Here is a 22,378-nt window from a genome sequence, read left to right as displayed (position 1 = left end):
GAGGGTCTTATTCTAGTGACATGATCATCCATGCTTTCCTTTGACAAATAAATAAAAATCTCATCATGTAGGCTTTACATGCACTCTAGACAACAGCGCGAAGATAGAAGTACCAATACCAGAGTGGGTACACTGGCTATATAACGCATTTCTTTCCTGAGAAACCATCGGTAGAGTTGAAAATGCGATGGAAACCCATTTAACTAGTATTTTGTATTAGGTACATGGGAGTTAAACTGCAAATGGTATTTTTTATGTGCACTACGTCATCACGCACAGCCCGCAACAAGTCAATTTGAAGGAGACATCTCTGGTGGGCATATTGTTTTTATGTGGATTTTAGAATATCCCCATGAAAATGTGTCGCCAATTCCATGGAAAGCTTGGTTTTTTATTTATTGGAAAGGAGCAAAGCTTATCACCGTGCTCTTTCACCACCCTGTGAATTTCGTAATTTATTTAATCTATAGCCTAATAAACTGCATGCTTTCCCGAGTCGTAGTGGGAGGACCACACACCATATCATCGCCTGACTCCAAGTTTACTTCTATATGGTGGTTATTATATCAATATTCGCGCATAAAGGCGTTTCCACCGCCATTGCTCGCATAATACATTTTACTGACAGAAAAATCCCACCACGTAGAACGAACAAATTATCTGTCAGCATTTATAATTGTATCAAACTTCCTTTTTCCATCACAGCTGTCATGATTAAAATATATATATCGTATGACTTTACTCGCATAAAAACTGTGGCTGGAAACGTGGTTAATGCCGAGGGTCGGTTTTAATAGACTAATAAATAGATGAAGAATGTGTAAAAGGGTCTTGTAAAAAACATTTGTGTGTAGAGAAGTGTGAAATGTTGAAGACCGAACACTGCAGTGGGAGGGGCTATAGACAGGTGTTAATATGGGGATGGAATAGACTGACATCATAAAAAGAAAGATTAGAATGTGAATGGAGAACATTTCTGTTACAAGTGGAAATTGAAAATTAACCCAATTTGGAGACATACTCCTTGTTGTTCAAGAGGTCAGCTTGACCCTGCACCCTAAATGCAGAATCCTATTCACTAATTTTCCATATAACGATTGCTTTTGGAAGTTTAGTTTATTTATTCCCCCAGTCAACCTTTGTAGTCAGCTGTAGGCAGTTCCACTATTTGCATAAAATACTAATTGAACCCCAGGCTTTAAACAAGGCATAAACCTTTGAGTGTAATCAGTGTTCCAGATACAGTATATGGAGCTGACAAGATTCCAGTGTTCCCTGTTGTTATTGCCCTGTTGCCCAGCATTAATGCTGCATTGATAAAATCTCGTAAATACCAGCATATGACTGGGAAACATCCACTTGAACACCCCTCCAACTGGTAATTACTAGTGGGAAACTTGTCTATCATCTCTGAGCTCTGAATTCTCCCACGTGCTGAACTCTGAGGTCATACTAAGGAAATTACCTTGATAACAGCATTTTCGGCAGTTAAATGCAACAACAAAACATTATTTATGAAAAACAATCTAGTAATGTTTTTTTTAACACTATAATTTGTTTGCAAGTGTAACCGGTGTGAAGTGACTAGCTAGTTAGCGGTGTGCGCTAATATTGTTTAAATCGGGCAGCTTTTGTAATAATAATAAGCAATACAGTATGTAGATGCTTTGTGGAACTCAGTTGTTGATGTGTTCAGTGGGTCCCTGTTTCGAGCCCAGGTTGCGGCAAGGAGAGAGACGGAAGCAATACTGTTACATTGATGCTGTTGACCCAGATCACTCAGTTGGGATCTGCCCAGCTGCTGTGGTTGCTGCAGAGAAGGTCAAAGGGGGGTGAATGTAACAAGTGGGAAATGGCTAGCTAGTTAGCGGTGCGCGCTAGTAGCGTTTCAATCGGTAACGTCACTTGCTGTGAGACCTTGAAATAGTAGTTTCTCTTGCTCAGCGAGGGCTGTGGCTTTTGTGGAGCGATAGGTAACGATGCTTCGTGGAAGGCAGTTGTTGATGTGTTCAGAGGGTCCCTGGTTTGAACCCAGGTTGGGGAAAGAAGAGGGATGGAAGCAGTACTGTTACATTGAACAGTGATGTGGTAAACTCTGATCGCCATTCATGGTGAATAAAGTAGCACTACCTAATACTTTCAATGCATTTTCCCGCAAAAGGTGGGTAAACCCTCGTGCAAAATAAAAAGAGAGGTAACAGTGTTTACTTGCATTTACCCTCTACTACACCACTGTTTGCGAGCATGATAGTTGTACTTTTAGGTTATGGTTGACGCAGCTTGTTTGCCATTAGCCAATTGGCATTCTCAACGAGTTCAAAACAAGTTCAAAGCATCTCACCTTCCAGAGAGACATCAGAGACTGTAACATACTCTGTTTCACGGAATCATGGCTCTCGGGATATACTGTCCCAGTCCATACAGCCAGCTGGGTTCTCAGTACATCGCGCAGACAGGAATAAATAACTATCCAGGAAGAAGAAAGGCGTGGTGTATGTTTCATGATTAACTACTCATGGTGTGATTGTGATAACATACAGAAACTCAAGTCCTTTTGTTCACCCGACCTAGAATACCTCACAATCAAATGCAGACTGTATTACCTACCAAGAGAATTCTCATCGGTTATAGTCACTGCCGTGTATATTTGCCCTCAAGCCGATACCATGACGGCCCTCAAGGAACTACACTGGATTTTATGCAAACTGGAAACCACATATCCTAAGGCCGCATTTATTGTAGCTGGGGATTTTAACAAAGCAAATCTGAGGAAAACGCTACCGAAAATCTATCAAGTCATTGACTGTAGTGGTCGCTCTGGAAAAACACTAGACCACTGCTACTCCCCCTTTTGGGTTGCCTACAAGGCCCTCCCCCACCCTCCCTTCAGCAAATCAGATCATGACTCCATTTTGCTCCTCCCTTCCTATAGGCAGAAACTCAAACAGGAAGTACCCTTGCTAAGGACTATTCAACGCTGGTCTGACCAATCGGAATCAATGCATCAAGATTGTTTTGATAACGCGGACTGGAATATGTTCCGGCTAGCCTCTGAGAATAACATTGACGTATACACGGACACGGTAACTGAGTTCATCAGGAAGTGTATAGGCGATGTTGTTCCCACGGTGACTATTAAAACCTACCCAAAACCAGAAACCGTAGATAGATGGCAGCATTTGCGCAAAACTGAAAGCGCGAACCACCGCATTTAACCATTGCAAGGTGATTGGGAATATGGTTGAATACAAACAGTGTAGTTATTCCCTCCGTAAGGCAATCAAACAGGCAAAACGTCAGTACAGAGACAAGTGGTACAAGTGGAGTCGCAATTCAACGGCTCAGACATGATACGTATGTGGCAGGGTCTACAGACAATCACAGATTACAAAGGGAAAACCAGCCACGTCGCGGACACCGACGTCTTGCTCCCGGACAAGCTAAACACCTTCTTCGCCCGCTTTGAGGATAACACAGTGCCACCAACGCGGCCCGCTCCCAAGGACTGTGGGCTCTCGTTCTCCGTGGCCGACGTAAGACATTTAAGCGTGTTAACCCTCGCAAGGCTGCCGGCCCAGACGGCATCCCTAGCCACGTCAGCAGAGCATGCGCAGACCAGCTGGCTGAAGTGTTTACAGACATATTCAATCTCTCCCTATCCCAGTCTGCTGTCCCCACTTGCTTCAAGATGTCCAACATTGTTCCTGTACCCAAGAAAGCAAAGGTAACTGAACTAAATGACTTCTGTCATCATGATGTGCTTTGAGAGGCTAGTTAAGGATCATATCACCTCTACCTTACCTGACACCCTAGACCCACTTCAATTTGCTTACCACCCTAATAGATCCACAGACGATGCAATCGCCATCGCACTGCCCTATCCCATCTGGACAAGAGGAATACCTACGTAAGAATGCTGTTCATTGACTATAGCTCAGCCTTCAACACCATAGTACCCTCCAAGCTCATCATTAAGCTCGGGGCCCTGGGTCTGAACCCCACCCTGTGCAACTGGGTCCTGGACTTCCTGACGGGCCGCTCCTAAGTGGTGAAGGTAGGAAACAACACCTCCACTACTCTGATCCTCAACACAGGGGCCCCACAAGGGTGCGTGCTCAGCCCCCTCTGGTACTCCATGTTCACCCATGACTGCGTGGCCAGGCATGCCTCCAACTCAATCATCAAGTTTGCAGACGACACAGCAGTAGTAGGCCTGATTACCAACAACGACGAGAGCATACAAGGAGGTGGTGAGGGCCCTGGTGGAGTGTTGCCAGGAAAATAACCTCTCCCACAACGTCAACAAAACGAAGGAGCTGATCATGGACTTCAGGAAACAGCAGAGGGAGCACGCCCCTATCCACATCGACGGGACCGCAGTGGAGAAGGTGGAAAGCTTCCAAGTTCCTTGGCGTACACATCACTGACAATCTGAAATGGTCCACCCACACACAGTGTGGTGAAGGCGGCGCAACAGCGCCTCTTCAACCTCAGGAGGCTGAAGAAATTCGGCTTGACCCGTAAGAGCCTCACAAACTTTTACAGATGCACAATTGAGAGCATCCTGTCGGGCTGTATCACCGCCTGGTACGGCAACTGCACCGCCCGCAACCGCAGGGCTCTCCAGAGGGTGGTGCGGTCTGTCCAACGCATCACCGGGGGCACACTGCCTGCCCTCCAGGACACCTACAGCACCCAATGTCACAGGAAGGCCAAAAAGATAATCAAGGACATCAACCACCCGAGCCACGGCCTGTTCACCTCGCTATCATCCAGTATGCGAGGTCAGTACAGGTGCATCAAAGCTGGGACAGAGAGACTGAAAAACAGCTTCTATCTCAAGGCCATCAGGCCATTAAATAGCCATCACTAGCAGACTATCACCCGGTTACTCAACCCTGCACCTTAGAGGCTGCTGCCCTATATACAGAGACATGGAATCACTGGCCACTGTAATAATGGAACACTAGTCACTTTAATAATGTTTACATACTGCTTTACTCATCTCATATGTATATACTGTATTCTATTCTACAGTTTTTTAGTCAATGCCACTCCGACATTGCTTGTCCTAATATTTATACATTTCTTAATTCCATTATTTTACTTTTAGATTTGTGTATTGTTGTGAATTGTTATACTCCTGCACTGTTGGAGCTAGGACCACAAGCATTTCACTACACCCATAATAACATCTGCTAAATATGTGTATGTGACCAATAAAATTTGATTTGATGCGAGCGCACATTTTACAGGTAGTTTTTTTTTTTTTTGTTTTGAACGCAGCGTTACCTACCTGATTCAACTCACTAACGAATCACCAAGCCATTGATTAATTGAGTCAGGTGTTTCTGACTAGATCCCAAAAAATTGCTTACCCTGGGTACTAATGAAGGTAGGCTAAACCAAGAATATTCCTATCTATGAAACAGATTATGACATGGATTTATTTGACCGGACAGACCAACTAGAGCTGGGTCGATAAACCGAAAATGATCGACACCGACCGTACCGATCACTTATCGCAAGCATTTTGCTGATATCGTTCATTACAATAAGTAACCTATACTAGAGAAATGTGAAGATTGAAATTAAATAAGTTTGCTAATATGGGTGATTGTTAATGGCACAATTGATGGCTACAACCATTAAACTAGTAGTAGTAGTAATTTTAAAAAACGGTGGTGCACATTGTTATAAACATATCGTTCTATTTATCATTATCACATCAATTCAGGCAATTGATCGCGATATGGTTCTGTCCATATCCCCCAGCTCTAAGACCAACTACATCACTGATGACATGAGCTCTAGAATGTTGACATAACACTTAATTTTGAACATGCAATAATGCCTGGATTCTCAATTGCACAATTCAGATATCGTAACCATATGCCATTTATGCCTAAACAGACAACATTGTTAACATTCAGATAAGACAGGTATTTACAGAAGAACTTGATTATTATGCATTCTTTTATTTTCACAATCAAAAAGTGTTTATAGTATTAGGGCATGAATTTACCACTTGTTATTTGTACCTTCTCTCTTCCATTGAGAAAGCTGAACCTATAACTCCATAGACTACAGCTGTGGCACAGTCATCAGTCTTCTACTTTGCGAGCCGGTCTGCAGAATGTCCAGTGGTGCTCCACTGTATTCTCATTGGCTCGCTCGCTCATGTGATGCACTCGAGTGTTCCGGATGGTGAAGCCTTGCTTCATGATGTAGTCCATTAGGTGAACCCTGAGGGTCACTTCCTGGTGGTAGTCACACGGTCCAAAAGTAAAGGACACCTGGAAGTCTCTGGTGTCCATCATGTGTTTGTTCCACTTGGTGAAATTTTTGCAGATGCCCTCCAGCAGGGCTTGCACCTTGGTTGTTATGGTGAGCTGCGTGATAATGACAGCCACTGGGTTTGAATACTTGGATAGTTTCCGTGTGCTAGACAGCTCCACCACCTGCTCAAAGATGTCCAGAGGGTAGAGTGGCTTGGGTTCGTTGAGGCAATGGATCAATGGTTCGATCAAGTAGAAATCCGCCTCCTTCCTCAGGAGGTCAGTCTCAGTGAAGTCCACAGGGAGCGTGAGCTCGGACGTACGCAGGAAGTTCAGCACGTACCGGAAGAGCGTCCCGTCGCGGTCGATGAAGTAGTTTCCCTGGGCGTCCCGTGTTGTGGGAAAATCCCCGCGGAACATGGCGCCCAGCATGGAGTCTGGGTAGCGCTGCAGGGTTGATAGGGAGGTGGTGTACAGGTGGCCCCCCACATTCAAGGTGACTGGGTCAGTCATCTACAGAGTGAGAAATTGACAAATAATACATTAGCATTGTGGTAGAAGACAAGGACATGAATATAGCTATATGAATACATCCAGAAAGAATAGCATCAACAGCAATATATATGTTGAACAAAAAACATCTGGCAATGCATAAAACATATTTAATTCGATCCACTGTGATACTGGTCAACATACTCATCTCAGCAGCCATCAACATTACTCTTAATCTGCACTGAATTTTAAGGTAGCCTTGACTTTAGGTTGTCCTGTGTTACATACCCTATGGCCCCAGTCTCCATTTGTAAACAGAATAGCCCACTTCAAGACCCAGAAAAGCTGCTGATATGAGCAGAAACTTAGTGCAGTATGTCTTGTCTTCAATATCACCTGGGAAAACAAGTCACAAAGCAAGATGAAATGTCATCATATTGACACTGGTGTGTGTTCAGCAAAGTCAGGTGAGTTGGCTTGGTCAAAGACTGCAAAACAAGCTCCAAACTGCACCTGCCAACTCACGATTTGCTGAAGACCAAACAGTCTGTGACGAGTTTATTCATAGAATCAAAGATCATGCTTCACTCAACAAGAGAATCGGCCTACATATTGATCAGCTTGAGGTGGGACAAAGCCTGAGCAGAGTTATTGTTAGATACCCATCACAGATGCTTTTGAACCTAAACACAAACTTCAAATTAGCAGGGAATTTACAACGTTGTAATTTTCAGGCAGATCAAGGTGTGGACAGACTGAGGTCAATTTAGTGATTTCCCAAAATGAAGCGAAGACTGACCGACATTGAGCATGAAAAACTAAAATATGTTTTGCAAAGCTAAATAACTAGCTACAGTACTGTTGATGTGACCTGTTAGTACAGAGAGAAATGGGAACACTGTTAAAATAATCTCATTAATGTGTTCCATATTAATAGTAAAATACATTGCACTATTAACGAACGTAACGCCATCGATGCAGCGAAAAAAAAACGTCCAGCGCGAGCTTGGAAGCGCATCCCCACACCATCATCATCAAATTGCTAGCTGCTAGTTAGCTATATTGGCAGCGTTGACATCAAGTGCAACGATTTGTAGAGTTAGCTAGCTAGCTAACGATCTATGGCATTGTATTAAACACTTGTTAAACATTTGAAAGGACTAACATGCATTGCAAAGGCTTATTTTGATATGCTCGTCTATTGTATTTTTGGGTTAGACAACCAACTTGCCATTAGCTAGTTAGCACAAATTACAGCTGTTGTATTTAGCTATCTAAAGTTGTCGATAGCACAAAAAAACATTACCTGTATGTAAAAGGTTACCCTTATTATTTCATCGATTCTCCCTGTTCGTTTAAATGAGTACAGCTAGCTAAACTGATATTTTGCTCGAATCAATGTTGGCAGCTGGCTGCAAGGTGATGAATGGTGTCCGGATGCCCCAGGCTGCAGGGTCGTCATTAGTTACCACAGCCACAAACTCATAAACCCCGCCCATTTCTACAATTTATTTTCTTAAAATCTGATTTAAAATCTAAACCTAACCGTAACCCTAATCTTAACCACAATACTAACCTTATTCCTAACCCTCACCTTAAATGAACACCAAAAAGCACATGTTTGGTTTCATGATTTCTTCGATATAGCCACTTTGTGGCTGTGGTAACTAGTGAAAACCAGGCTGCAGAAAACTAGCCAGCTAAACAAATGGACAACCAAATTCTTCTGCAGGGTTTACGCTAATTCACGAAAATTACAGAGCTCTCACTTTTTTCAACATGAATGCGCGCGTTTGATCAAATAAATAGCAAACACACACACAGATACATCTACAGTGACTAGATTAAAACATATTTTGAGTAATGATATAAAATAGATTATTCTTTAAGTATTCTTTATTTTATGCACATAGGCTAGCTACAAACATTCCATCAGCATAGTTTGATGAAAATAAATAAAATTAGACACATGCAGTGCTTACTAATTTAGTCAGATATGATCAAGTATTGCATAAAGAGGAAAACAACATATTTGACCAAGAGATTACATGCTTGACTAAATATTAAAACTTCCATAAAGCCTTTATTTCTCAGGAGCGCTTTTTGATGGTTCCGCTGGTGGTACTCAGGGAGATAATAAACTCCATGATGAGTTTGGCCGTCCGGCGAGGCCTCTCCATCACCACAGAGTGGCCACAGTTCTCTAACAGGTCCACCCTGCAACCGGGCAAGGCCTCCTCCACTACCACAGCTCCAGAGACATCCACCACCTGGAGGAGAGAGAAGCTTTAAGGTTACTCTTATTTATAGCATCCTTTCTTTTTATGATACCTGTAATTATGATAATATATGCCATTTAACATATGCTTTTATCCAAAGCTTGCGTACAATTTTTACATATGGGTGGTCCTGGAAATTGAACCCACTATCCTGGCGTTGCTCTTCCAACTGAGCTACAGAGGACCATGGGAAGGCAGGTACCTGGCAACATCATAGATGCAAAATCCCTCTCCTAATATTGTTTAATTTGGACGTGTAAGCCTCCTGGCTTTTGGTGTATTTACCTGGTCCTGTTTGCCCCAAATGACTTGCAAAGGGGCAGTGATCAGATGCAAATTTTCCTGTAGGGCGTATCTGGAGTTCTCACCCAATATCTCCATGAATACTGTGGAGGGATTCGAGATTTAGCAAACCTTTGTCAAAATGAACAACCCAACATCAGTGACTATGACCTACATCTTATAATATTTAATACATTCTTTGTCATAGATATGAGAAATATTCATACAGAGAAAAATTCCTCAAAACATTTGGCTATGAGACAAAGGAACAGAACAGAGACTGACCTTCTTGATAAAAATCATTGTGTGGAAGCCGAACATCCACCAGTCCTTGAAGAATCTAACATATGAAAGCAGAAGATAACAACAGTCTGATATAATTCTCTATCTGTAGACATATGAAACAGGAACATTAGGTAGGCCCTAATGCTTAACGATAAGTGCTTTTTGAGTTCGGTTCGGTTTTGGTTCGATCATTTGTTTATGACTTTTAAATGATTTCAGAGCTTTTTAATGCAAATTCCAAAGCCCAAAATAGTGAACATTCAATTGCCAAAATATTGAAAATATTCCATTGTCTCTGTCAGGTCCACATTGGGTAAACATCAATTGAAAATTAGGAAATTACTATGAAATAATACAATATTTCAGTTGTGTATATTACTTAGTTTTTATTTGATTACTTTATTGTTTTTCATTCCTTAAAGTCATCATTTCATTTCTGCTCAGGCGGTAGCAGCCAGACAGACAGACCATTTAACGTTATCTCTGTGCTCCCCATACTGTACTGTCTTTAGTCATCCTATTTAGCTAGGCTAGCCTGCCTAAGTATGCTGCAAAGCTGTCTGACGAAATCATTTCACTAGTTGTTCAAAGTAGATAAGGCATACTTTCACGAACTGTCTATCCCTCTCTTCTTTGTGTTGTGTACATTCCTCTCTCATGTGGTCTATGCGGTCTGTGTGTATCTAATGACCCAGGCGTAAAAGTGTATCCGCCTGTCCGAGCCTTGAAAGAACAGGCGCAACGGATTATGATCATTGTAGTTAATGACAACGTTGAATATTTGCGCAATGGATTATGATCATTGTAGTTAATTACATCATTGAATATTTGCTTAATGAAAACTACAACTCCCTTCAGCCCAGTGTCCCACATAGTTCTTGACTTGATTTTGCTCGTGAATGATTTGATTTCTCTCTAGAGAAACAGCGTGTTAAGATCACCAAAAAACAAACTAAATGAAATTAAAATAATTGAACAGACGTGTGTTTCAAAACATTCAAAAAAATAAATAACGAAAAAGGGGTGCGTGCATATGTATTCACCCCCTTTGCTATGAAGCCCCTAAATAAGACCTGGTGCAACCAATTACCTTCAGAAGTCACATAATTAGTTAAATAAAGTCCACCTATGTGCAATCTAAGTGTCACATGATCTGTCACATGATCTCAGTATATATACACCTGTTCTGAAAGGCCCCAGAGTCTGCAACACCACTAAGCAAGGGGCACCACCAAGCAAGCGGCACCATGAAGACCAAGGAGCTCTCCAAACATGTCAGGGACAAAGTTGTGGAGAAGTACAGATCAAGGTTGGGTTATCCGAACCTTTGAACATCCCACGAAGCACCATGAAATCCATTATTAAAAAATGGAAAGAATATGGCACCATAACAAACCTGCCAAGGAGGGCATTAATCAGAGAGGCAACAAAGAGACCAAAGATAACCCTGAAGGAGCTGCAATGCTCCACAGCGGAGATTGGAGTATCTGTCCATAGAAGCACTTTAAGCCGTACACTCCACAGAGCTGGGCTTTACGGAAGAGTGGCCAGAAAAAAGCCATAAGCAAACACGTTTGGTGTTCGCCAAACGGCATGTGGGACACTCCCCAAAACTATGGAAGAAGGTACTCTGGTCAGATGAGACTAAAATTGAGCTTTTTGGCCTTCAAGGAAAACACTATGTCTGGCGCAAACCCAACACCTCATCACCCCGAGAACACCATTCCCACAGTGAAGCATGGTGGTGGCAGCATCATGCTGTGGGGATGTTTTTCATCGGCAGGGACTGGGAAACTGGTCAGAATTGAAGGAATGATGGATGGCGCTAAATACAGGGAAATTCTTGAGGGAAACCTGTTTCAGTCTTCCAGAGATTTCAGACTGGGACGGAGGTTCACCTTACAGCAGGACAAAGATTGCTGTACACCAGCGGAACCCATCCAACTTGAAGGAGCTGGAGCAGTTTTGCCTTGAAGAATGGGCAAAAATCCCAGTGGCTAGATGTGCCAAGCTTATAGAGACATACCCCAAGAGACTTGCAGTTGTAATTGCTGCAAAAGGTGGCTCTACAAAGTATTGACTTTGGGGTGGGGGGGGTGAATAGTTATGCATGCTCAAGTTTTCTGTTTTTCTGTCTTATTTCTTGTTTGTTTCACAAGAAAAAATATTTTGCGTCTTCAAAATAGTAGGCATGTTGTGTAAGTCAATGATACAAACCCCAAAATAAATCCATTTTAATTCCAGGTTGTAAGGCAACAAAATAGGAAAAATGCCAATGGAGGTTAATACTTTCGCAAGCCACTGTAGCTTGTTTCTGATCACATGTTCAGGAATGGTTAAAAAACCACAACATTCACTTAAAATTAACCTTACAAATAGCAGTGTTTGGCGATTTGGAAAGCCACAGTCAGTCAATAAATAATATAATAATACTCATAGGAAAGGTTTTCATCTTTAGCTCACAATCTGTGGATACTATGCGATTAGAAAGGTTCCAAATTAAAACATCACAGCACAATTGAAAAATATATGGCACATGGAAACCAAACAAGTGTGGTCTATGGTGATAGGTGGGATGGGCTGAGAGTGGCTGAGGGGTGGGATTAAAGAGCTTATGTTCGGTAATGTATTATTGTTATGTGATTGCTGTGTATAAAAGCACCATGTATGTCAAATGTGTACGTAAAATGTATGTACAGTGCCTTCGGAAAGTATTCAGACCCCTTGACCTTTTCCACATTTTGTTAGGTTACAGCCTTATTCTAATTATTATAATTTTTTCTCCCCCTCATCAATCTACGCACAATAACCCATAATGACAAAGCAAAAACAGGTATTTAGAAATTTTTGCTAGTTTATTTAAAATAGAAAACTGAAATATTACATTTACATAAGTATTCAGACCCTTTACTCAGTACTTTGTTGAAGCACCTTTGGCAGCGATTACAGCCTCAAGTCTTCTTGGGTATGACGCTACAAGCTTAGCACACCTGTATTTGTGGAGTTTCTCCCATTCTTCTCTGCAGATCCTCTCACGCTCTGTCAAGTTGGATGGGGAGTGTCGCTGCACAGCTATTTTCAGGTCTCTCCAGAGATGTTCGATCGGGTTTAAGTCTGGGCTCTGGCTGGGCCATTCAAGGACATTCAGAGACTTGTCCCGAAGCCACTCCTGTGTTGTCTTGGCTGTGTGCTTAGGGTCGCTGTCCTGTTGGAAGGTGAACCTTTGCCCCAGTATGAAAAATAAATAAAAATAAAAATGTATGCACTCACTAACTGTAACATGACGCTTGGCATTCAGGCCAAAGAGTTCAATCTTGGTTTCATCAGACCAGATAATCTTGTTTCTCATGGTCTGAGAGTCCATTAGGTGCCTTTTGGCAAACTCCAAGCGGACTGTCATGTGCCTTTTACTGAGGAGTGGCTTCTGTCTGGTCACTCTACCATAAAGGCCTGATTGGTGGAGTGCTGCAGAGATGGTTGTCCTTCTGGAAGGTTCTCCCATCTCCACAGAGGAACTCTAGAGCTCTGTCAGAGAGACTATCAGGTTCTTGGTCACCTCCCTGACCAAGACCATTCTCCCCCGATTGCTCAGTTTGGCCGGGCGGCCAGCTCTAGGAAGAATCTTGGTGGTTTCAAACTTCTTTCATTTAAGAATGATGGAGGCCACTGTGGTCTTGGGGACCTTCAATGCTGCATAAATGTATTGGTACCCTTACCCAGATCTGTGCCTCGACACAATCCTGTCTCGGAGCTCTACGGACAATTCCTTCGACCTCATGGCTTGGTTTTTGCTCTGACATGCACTGTCAACTGTGGGACATTTACATTTACATTTATGTCATTTAGCAGACGCTCTTATCCAGAGCGACTTACAAATTGGTGCATTCACCTTATAGCCAGTGGGATAACAACTTTACAATATGTTATTATTATTTGTTTTTTTCATTCTTTGGGGTGGGGTAAGTGGGGGTAGAAGGATTACTTTATCCTATCCCAGGTATTCCTTAAAGAGGTGGGGTTTCAAGTGTCTCCGGAAGGTGGTGAGTGACTCCGTTGTCCTAGCGTCGTGAGGGAGCTTGTTCCACCATTGGGGTGCCAGAGCAGCGAACAGTTTTGACTGGGCTGAGCGGGAACTGTGCTTCCGCAGAGGTAGGGGGGCCAGCAGGCCAGAGGTGGATGAACGCATTGCCCTCGTTTGGGTGTAGGGACTGATCAGAGCCTGAAGGTACGGAGGTGCCGTTCCCCTCACAGCTCCGTAGGCAAGCACCATGGTCTTGTAGCAGATGCGAGCTTCAACTGGAAGCCAGTGGGGGAGATGGGACCTTATATAGACAGGTGTGTGCCTTTCCAAATCAAGTCCAATCAATTGAATTTACCACAGGTGGATTCCAATCAAGTTGTAGAAACATCTCAAGGATGATCAATGGAAACAGGATGCACCTGAGCTCAATTTCGAGTCTCATAGCAAAGGGTCTGAATACTTATATAAATAAGGTATTTCTGTTTTTTATTTGTAATACATTTGAAAAAAATTCTAAACCCTTGTTTTCACTCTGTCATTATTTGGTATTGTGTGTAGATTGCTGAGGATTTTTTATGTATTTAATCCATTTTGGAATAAGACTGTAACGTAACAAAATGTGGAAAAAGTCAAGGGGTCTGAATACTTTCAGAAGGCCCTGTATGTGTAGCAGAAAAGCTGTAAAAAGCACAAAAGATATGTGTCCTTTGAAGGTGGATGGGTTAAAAGAATTACAAATAAAGTAGGCCTAGACCTATGGATCAGTCTGATTACTCCACCTGTTGAGGGATCTTAAACCGGACATGGGAGCAAAGCCTGAGCATATCCTCCATCTCCTCTGGTGTGGACGGGATCAGTGGGATGCTCAGAGTGTAATGGCTGTGCTCAAGGTCCTGCAGATGATTGTCAAATTTTGTCTCACAGGGGTACCGTATACCTAGGGGGTGAAGACATAATTATACATTTTTTCTGATCAGAGTCTGATCTTTACCCTGAATCTCTCTCTCTCTCTCTCTCTCTCTCTCTCTCTCACACACACACACACCCACCCCCACACACACACCCACACACACACACACACACACATAGCAATATTGTGATAACGTATGACTGACCTGCTGGACAGATAAGGGTGATGCTACAGATTTCGGAGGGGAAGCTGGCTGCGTACACCCCTGCCACATTGCCCCCCATGGAGGTCCCAACCAGATGGAAGGGCTTCCTGTTCAGCCGAACGGTCTCCACAAACTGCATAAGGAGTACAACATAAAAACACGTGGTTACTTATTGTAACATAACTTAAAACAACTCGTCACCATTCATGGTCACCAATGCACTCTTTGATGATCTTTCATGCTGTGTATCTGGTGAGCGTATGTTGTTCCGATGTGGTGACAGGACCAAGACCCACCTGATGAATCCTCTTGACCTGGCCCTGGATGGAGTAGTCCTCTGAGTTGGTACGAGTGGTTCCCTCATGGCCAGGCATATCCACACACAGTATGTGCAGGTGTTTGGGTAGATACTGCATGCCATAGATACATGTCACAAACCTTGATATTTACTATACGCGCTAATACCTCCTATTACAATAGTAAAGATGAACCTACATTTGTCCACAACTGCTTTACCAGCCCACATCATGCTAGGTCATTTATGGATTCTGTTACCTTGACCATAGTGAGCCATGTGTCTTTGTGAGCAGAGAAGCCATGTAGCATGAGGATGGATGGTCTGAACCCTGGCTTCCCTCTGTAAGAGTAACAGAAGCGGTACCCCCCACAGTCTGCATAGCGCACCTGTAGACCCAGGGTCCTCCTCCAGTACCTATTGAGGAATCGATAGAATACCGTTTATAATCTCTCTCTCTCTGAGTCTCTCTCTGCAACATGTAGAGTAGAGAGAGAGAGATGAATGTTCTGCTCTTTTACTGTTTCTATTTTGGATTTCCCTTTTAGCAAGAGTGTCTTTAGGGCTTTGTTATGGGTCATACTGACATAGTTGCACCTGAGCAGGAAAAACAGACATGAATCTAACTGTGGTGTAGCGCAGGATGTGGTTATAGTGGGACTGAAGGCTGGAATCAAGCTTTTCTGCTATTATGGTGCAGTCAGTGGTGGGTGGGATCTCTTTCATGCAGATGTCTAAAAGAGCTGAAAAGGGTACTAAAAAATAATCTCTCCCTTTAGCAACCTTCCTTTCTAATCCATAAAACTGTCTATAAGAATTCTACTGACAGCACACAAGAGGAGTGAAATATAGCACTATACCTTACCAGTAATATATTTTGATGAGGGCTGAGGGCCAGAGGATAAACGAGGCCACAAAAGCCAGAATAGGAATGGCCAACGTTGCACCAGCAATGACCAACAAGTTCACCATGTCCATATCCGCGGCCATGGCTCACCTGTTCGAAATCAACACACACACTGTCACACATATTATGCCTACTGTATAGTTATCGGTTGGTACCGATAGCATACTGTATTTCTGATTTGACCTTCCCTGGGGGGGGTAAAATGTTGGGGGAGGGACATGGGACAATATGTAGTAGGCCTAATCAATATAATCCTACTAATATGGCTATAAATTGTGTAATAAATGAAGTAACAAACTTACTTGATCTGGTGATGTGTTTTTTATTCCCTTTGAATAACTGTCATGGGTCGGACCAATATGGGAATCTAGCAGAAGAGCTCAATCAGCTTTATCGATCTGTCTGTCTAACGACCCAGTTGATCCAGATGTGATATCCGTGGAAATGTTTTCTTTGCTTGGTTATCTTCTCCTGAATGTTGATGATAAGTTCAACTGGAATTGAGTATGTTGACGGCAGACAGTCCTAGCAGTCACTGGTTTATACAGAACTCCTATTGATCTGCCGCTAAATAATTGTGTCAATTTTTTAAAGGGGACGCACACGTTTCCCTCTGTGATGTATTACAGTTCAATCATGTCATGTTCATGACCTTCATTGCGTCGCAATAAACATAGGACACCCATTACAGTGGGGAAGAAAATTATTTAGTCAGCCACCAATTGTGCAAGTTCTCCCACTTAAAAAGATGAGAGAGGCCTGTAATTTTCATCATAGGTACACGTCAACTATGACAGACAAAATGAGAAGAAAAAAATCCAGAAAATCACATTGTACGATTTTTAATGAATTTATTTGCAAATTATGGTGGAAAATAAGTATTTGGTCAATAACAAAAGTTTCTCAATACTTTGTTATATACCCTTTGTTGGCAATGACACAGGTCAAACGTTTTCTGTAAGTCTTCACAAGGTTTTCACACACTGTTGCTGGTATTTTGGCCCATTCCTCCATGCAGATCTCCTCTAGAGCAGTGATGTTTTGGGGCTGTCGCTGGGCAACACGGACTTTCAACTCCCTCCAAAGATTTTCTATGGGGTTGAGATCTGGAGACTGGCTAGGCCACTCCAGGACCATGAAATGCTTCTTACGAAGCCACTCCTTCGTTGCCCGGGCGGTGTGTTTGGGATCATTGTCATGCTGAAAGACCCAGCCACGTTTCATCTTCAATGCCCTTGCTGATGGAAGGAGGTTTTCACTCAAAATCTCACGATACATGGCCCCATTCATTCTTTCCTTTACACGGATCAGTCGTCCTGGTCCCTTTGCAGAAAAACAGCCCCAAAGCATGATGTTTCCACCCCCATGCTTCACAGTAGGTATGGTGTTCTTTGCATGCAACTCAGCATTCTTTGTCCTCCAAACACGACGAGTTGAGTTTTTACCAAAAAGTTATATTTTGGTTTCATCTGAGCATATGACATTCTACCAATCCTATTCTGGATCATCCAAATGCACTCTAGCAAACTTCAGACGGGCCTGGACATGTACTGGCTTAAGCAGGGGGACACGTCTGGCACTGCAGGATTTGTGTCCCTGGCGGCGTAGTGTGTTACTGATGGTAGGCTTTGTTACTTTGGTCCCAGCTCTCTGCAGGTCATTCATTAGGTCCCCCCGTGTGGTTCTGGGATTTTTGCTCACCGTTCTTGTGATCATTTTGACCGCACGGGGTGAGATCTTGCGTGGAGCCCCAGATCAAGAGAGATTATCAGTGGTCTTGTATGTCTTCCATTTCCTAATAATTGCTCCCACAGTTGATTTCTTCAAACCAAGCTGCTTACCTATTGCAGATTCAGTCTTCCCAGCCTGGTGCAGGTCTACAATTTTGTTTCTGGTGTCCTTTGACAGCTCTTTGGTCTTGGCCATAGTGGAGTTTGGAGTGTGACTGTTTGAGGTTGTGGACAGGTATCTTTTATACTGATAACAAGTTCAAACAGGTGCCATTAATACAGGTAACGAGTGGAGGACAGAGGAGCCTCTTAAAGAAGAAGTTACAGGTCTGTGAGAGCCAGAAATCTTGCTTGTTTGTAGGTGACCAAATACTTATTTTCCACCATAATTTGCAAATAAATTCATTAAAAATCCTACAATGTGATTTTCTGGAGAAAAAAATTCTCAATTTGTCTGTCATAGTTGACGTGTACCTATGATGAAAATTACAGGCCTCTCTCATCTTTTTAAGTGGGAGAACTTGCACAATTGGTGGCTGACTAAATACTTTTTTCCCCCACTGTAGGTAAATCATTTGCTTTGTTGTAGTTGCATGTTTCACTTTTCCTTTTTCTTTTTTACAATATGACTGTCACGATCGCCAATGAAGTATGACCAAAGCGCAGCGTTGGGAGTGAACATGATGATTTTAATTTTGAAACACACGACAAAACAACACACGATCCGTGACGTCCTCAGTTACACCGACTGAATAAAGAACAAAAACCCACAACCACAAGGTGAACACAGACATTTAAATATGGCTCCCAATCAGAGATAACGAGCCGACAGCTGACACTCGTTACCTCCGATTGGGAGTCACTGACCAAACATAGAACGCGAACACCTAGACACTACCCACAGTACACAACACACGGAAATCTACACACCCTGACTAAACACAAAAAGTCCTAGAACCAGAGTGTGACAGTACCCCTCCCCAAAGGCGCGGACTGCGACCGCGCCTAACTACAAGCAAACAGGGGAGGGCTGGGTGGGCATTCCTCCTCGGCGGCGGCTCCGGCTCCGGGCTTCCTCCCCACTTCCTCTCCAACCCCCCAAAGTACCCCTGGTCCTGCCTAGCCCCGCTGGCCGGAACCGGACTGACGACACGCGCCCCTGGCTTGGTGCGTGGATCCTGGCTGGACGGCTCTGGCGGATCCCGGCTGGACGGCTCTGGCGGATCCCGGCTGGACGGCTCTGGCGGATCCCGGCTGGACGGCTCTGGCGGATCCTGGCTGGACGGCTCTGGCGGATCCTGGCTGGAAGGCTCTGGCGGATCCCGGCTGGAAGGCTCTGGCGGATCCCGGCTGGACGGCTCTGGCGGATCCCGGCTGGACGGCTCTGGCGGATCCTGGCTGGACGGCTCTGGCGGATCCTGGCTGGACGGCTCTGGCGGATCCTGGCTGGACGGCTCATGGCTGGCTGACGGATCTGGCTGCTCATGGCTGGCTGACGGATCTGGCTGCTCATGGATGGCTGACGGATCTGGCTGCTCATGGCTGGCTGACGGATCTGGCTGCTCATGGCTGGCGGAAGGATCTGGCTGCTCATGGCTGGCGGAAGGCTCTGGCTGATCCTGTCTGGCGGAAGGCTCTGGCTGATCCTGTCTGGCGGACGGCTCTGGCTGGACAGGGCTGACGACGCACCCCGTAGGCTCGGTGCGTTGAGCAGGGACAGGCCGGGCTGGGCTGGCGAAACGCACCACAGACTTGGTGCGGGGCGCAGGAACAGGCCGAGCTGGGCTGGCGACGCACCCCGTAGGCTTGGTGCGTTGAGCAGGGACAGACAGAACCGCACTGGGGACACACACCCCTGGCCCTACACGGGGATCAGGAACGGGCCGGACCGGACTGGAAACACCCCCCAGTACCTCTCGCCGTGCCTCCACACTTTCCATCCCCTTCGTAACCAGTGGCCCCCTTAAACTGGCGGCCATATCTGCCAACCTCTTGCACTCCTCCGGGCCGTACACCTTCTGCCCCGACGTCGTGAGCCCCCCCCTAAAAATTTTCTGGGGGTCTCTCCTCTCGGTGGACCAGGCCTCCATAGTCCTCTCCCAACCTTCGCTCTTCTGGCTCCACCACCCTTAATCCAGGTGGGTTTTTCTGTCACGATCGCCAATGAAGTATGACCAAAGCGCAGCGTTGGGAGTGAACATGATGATTTTAATTTTGAAACACACGACAAAACAACACACGATCCGTGACGTCCTCAGTTACACCGACTGAATAAAGAACAAAAACCCACAACCACAAGGTGAACACAGACATTTAAATATGGCTCCCAATCAGAGATAACGAGCCGACAGCTGACACTCGTTACCTCCGATTGGGAGTCACTGACCAAACATAGAACGCGAACACCTAGACACTACCCACAGTACACAACACACGGAAATCTACACACCCTGACTAAACACAAAAAGTCCTAGAACCAGAGTGTGACAATGACCCAAATGTTTCTATTCACAAGTAAATTCATATTATTCAAAATTATGCATAATTCATAGTATCAGTCAATCTTTACCCCTTTAATCCTATTCTTAACGGGCTGGTAGAGCATGTTTTGACAGTGGATTTAGAAGTGGAGATGAAACAAATCTTCACTTGAACTTGATTGGTCAGCTCTGCCAGCCCTCCTGCAGCAATTTCCATAATTTGAATCCTAATGGGTTGCTGCAGTTCAGTGTTTGCAAATTGCCATTCTAATGTGGCATTGCTAATGACCCTCTTTTGACTTCTCAACCGCCTGGTAGAGTTCTGTATTTTTCAAGAAGACACAGTTAAAAGGTTAAACATTCATTTAAATGTGTCTATAGTCTGAGTGATGTAATTATGCAATACAAAGCATAAACTAAGTCCATTCAAAGTGTTGGAATAAATATTTAATGTAAAAAAACAACAGTGTTTATAGTTTTCTTTTTACAGTATGAAAACATCTATAGACTACAAGAACTCTAGTTGCACAAAGCCCAAATATAACAGCAGAAAAAGAGTGCAATGATTGCTATACATCCAAGAATCAGATTTGGAAGGATATGCATAATTTTTTCTCTCCATGATAAGTATTATAATTATGGTTAATTACTGTAAACAATTGCTTTCATTCACTATATTTCCCAAACTCCTACACTCTATCTCTCTCTCTCCTTATAATATCATGGCCCTGGGCTCTGCCTATACTGTGGAGGGAAAGATCATCTACTCAGCCATTGCCCTGTCCGCTCCCCACGGAGAGATGTGTCCCTCCGCTGCCATGCAGGTAGGCGTGTCCTTATTTCTAAATATCTCCCAGAAGCAATTCTCCATCCCAGTATTGATAACCGCGAAGGGAGTTACTAAGTACGTAGAGGGCTTGATAGATTCGGGAGCAGCAGGTAATTTTATCGATCACCAGCTAGTACAAGAGCTTGACATTGATCTAACACCTGTCACCCCTCCCTTAAGGATTAACGCCCTGGACAGGCAGCCATTGGGCACAGACTTCATTACGCACCTGACACAGAGCGTCACCCTCCAGATTGGAGTCTTCCACACCGAAACCATTCAACTCATGGAACTCTCATCCCCCAAACAGCCACTCATCCTCAGACACCCCTGGCTTTGTCGTCACGACCCTGCCATCTCGTGGCGACAAGGTGAACTCCTGTCCTGGTCTTCTACCTGCAGAGCCACCACCATTGAGGACTCTGCCTCTGCAGTGCCACCCACCATACCATCTGAATACGCCCAGTACAGCAATATCTTCAGCAAAATCAAGGCCTCCACTCTGCCACCACATCGTCCAGTGGACTGTGCTATTGACTTACTCCTGGAGTGTCCCCACCGAAGGGCCTTGTTTACCCCCTATCTATCCTGGAAAATGAGGCAATGGAGAACTACATTGATGAAGCACTCGGAAACGGTTTCATTCATCCTTCTTCTTCCCCGGCTGCATCCAGCTTCTTCTTCGTTGGAAAAAAGGACGGTGGTCTCTGTCCATGTATTGATTACCGTTCCCTGAATGACGTCACGGTCAAGAACCGTTTCCCTCTTCCTCTGATCCCAGCGACCCTTGAACAAGTGGGCTGTGCCAACATCTATACAAAACTCGACCTGCGATGTGCTTATAACCTTGTCCGATTACGTGAAGGCGACGAATGGAAAACAGCCTTTATCACTGCATGAGGGCACTACGAATACCTGGTCATGCCCTACGGCCTTACTAACGCCCCCGCCGTCTTCCAATCCTTTATGAACGAGGTTTTCCAGGATATGATCAACCGCTTTCTCATCGTCTACATTGATGACATCCTGATTTACTCCCACTCCCTGAAGGAACACATACAGCATGTACAAAAGGTTCTTCAACGGCTCCTTGACCATAACCTTTATGTGAAGACTGAAAAGAGCACCTTCCATGTAACCTCGGTAAACTTCCTCGGTTTCGTACTGACACCTGGAGGGGTCAGCATGGATGAGAACAAAGTCACCGCCGTCAGTAACTGGCCCAAACCCACCACCGTTAAGGACCTCCAACGTTTCATTGGATACTCCAACTTCTATCGCCGGTTCATTCTGAACTTCAGTTCTACTGCTGCTCCCCTCCCTGCCCTTACCAGGCAAAAGACCCGGACCCTTCAATGGACTGATACTGCCCTGACTGCTTTCAA

General features: G+C 44.3%; 2 protein-coding genes across 3 annotated transcripts; both read right to left on the bottom strand.

Annotated features, from left to right (window-relative positions):
• Positions 1-5,696: 5,696 nt before the first annotated feature.
• Positions 5,697-8,221, bottom strand: kctd6b (potassium channel tetramerization domain containing 6b). Of its 2 annotated transcripts, XM_084187268.1 has the most exons (3): positions 8,077-8,221; positions 7,059-7,166; positions 5,697-6,791 (listed from the first exon to the last, which is right to left on the bottom strand). In XM_084187268.1, the coding sequence occupies exon 3, from the start codon at positions 6,789-6,791 to the stop codon at positions 6,105-6,107; it is 687 nt and encodes a 228-aa protein (XP_084043394.1). In that variant the 5' UTR covers positions 7,059-7,166; positions 8,077-8,221; the 3' UTR covers positions 5,697-6,104. The 2 variants fall into 2 exon arrangements, with proteins under 2 accessions (XP_084043394.1, XP_084043395.1); XM_084187269.1 differs by lacking the exon at positions 7,059-7,166 and having other exon boundaries at positions 5,961-6,791; positions 8,077-8,213.
• A 639-nt stretch (positions 8,222-8,860) lies between these two features.
• abhd6b (abhydrolase domain containing 6, acylglycerol lipase b) lies at positions 8,861-16,037 on the bottom strand (the record flags this gene model as incomplete). Its single annotated transcript, XM_084187034.1, has 8 exons — positions 8,861-9,040; positions 9,335-9,435; positions 9,617-9,671; positions 14,417-14,574; positions 14,753-14,885; positions 15,049-15,162; positions 15,308-15,464; positions 15,913-16,037. 8 exons carry the CDS (start codon positions 16,035-16,037, stop codon positions 8,861-8,863), a joined length of 1,023 nt encoding a protein of 340 aa, XP_084043160.1.
• Between the last annotated feature and the right edge of the window lie 6,341 nt (positions 16,038-22,378).

Source organism: Coregonus lavaretus (genome assembly GCF_964263955.1).
Source record: "Coregonus lavaretus genome assembly, chromosome: 22".
NCBI lineage: Eukaryota > Metazoa > Chordata > Actinopteri > Salmoniformes > Salmonidae > Coregonus > Coregonus lavaretus.
This window is presented reverse-complemented; position numbering and strand designations above follow the sequence as displayed.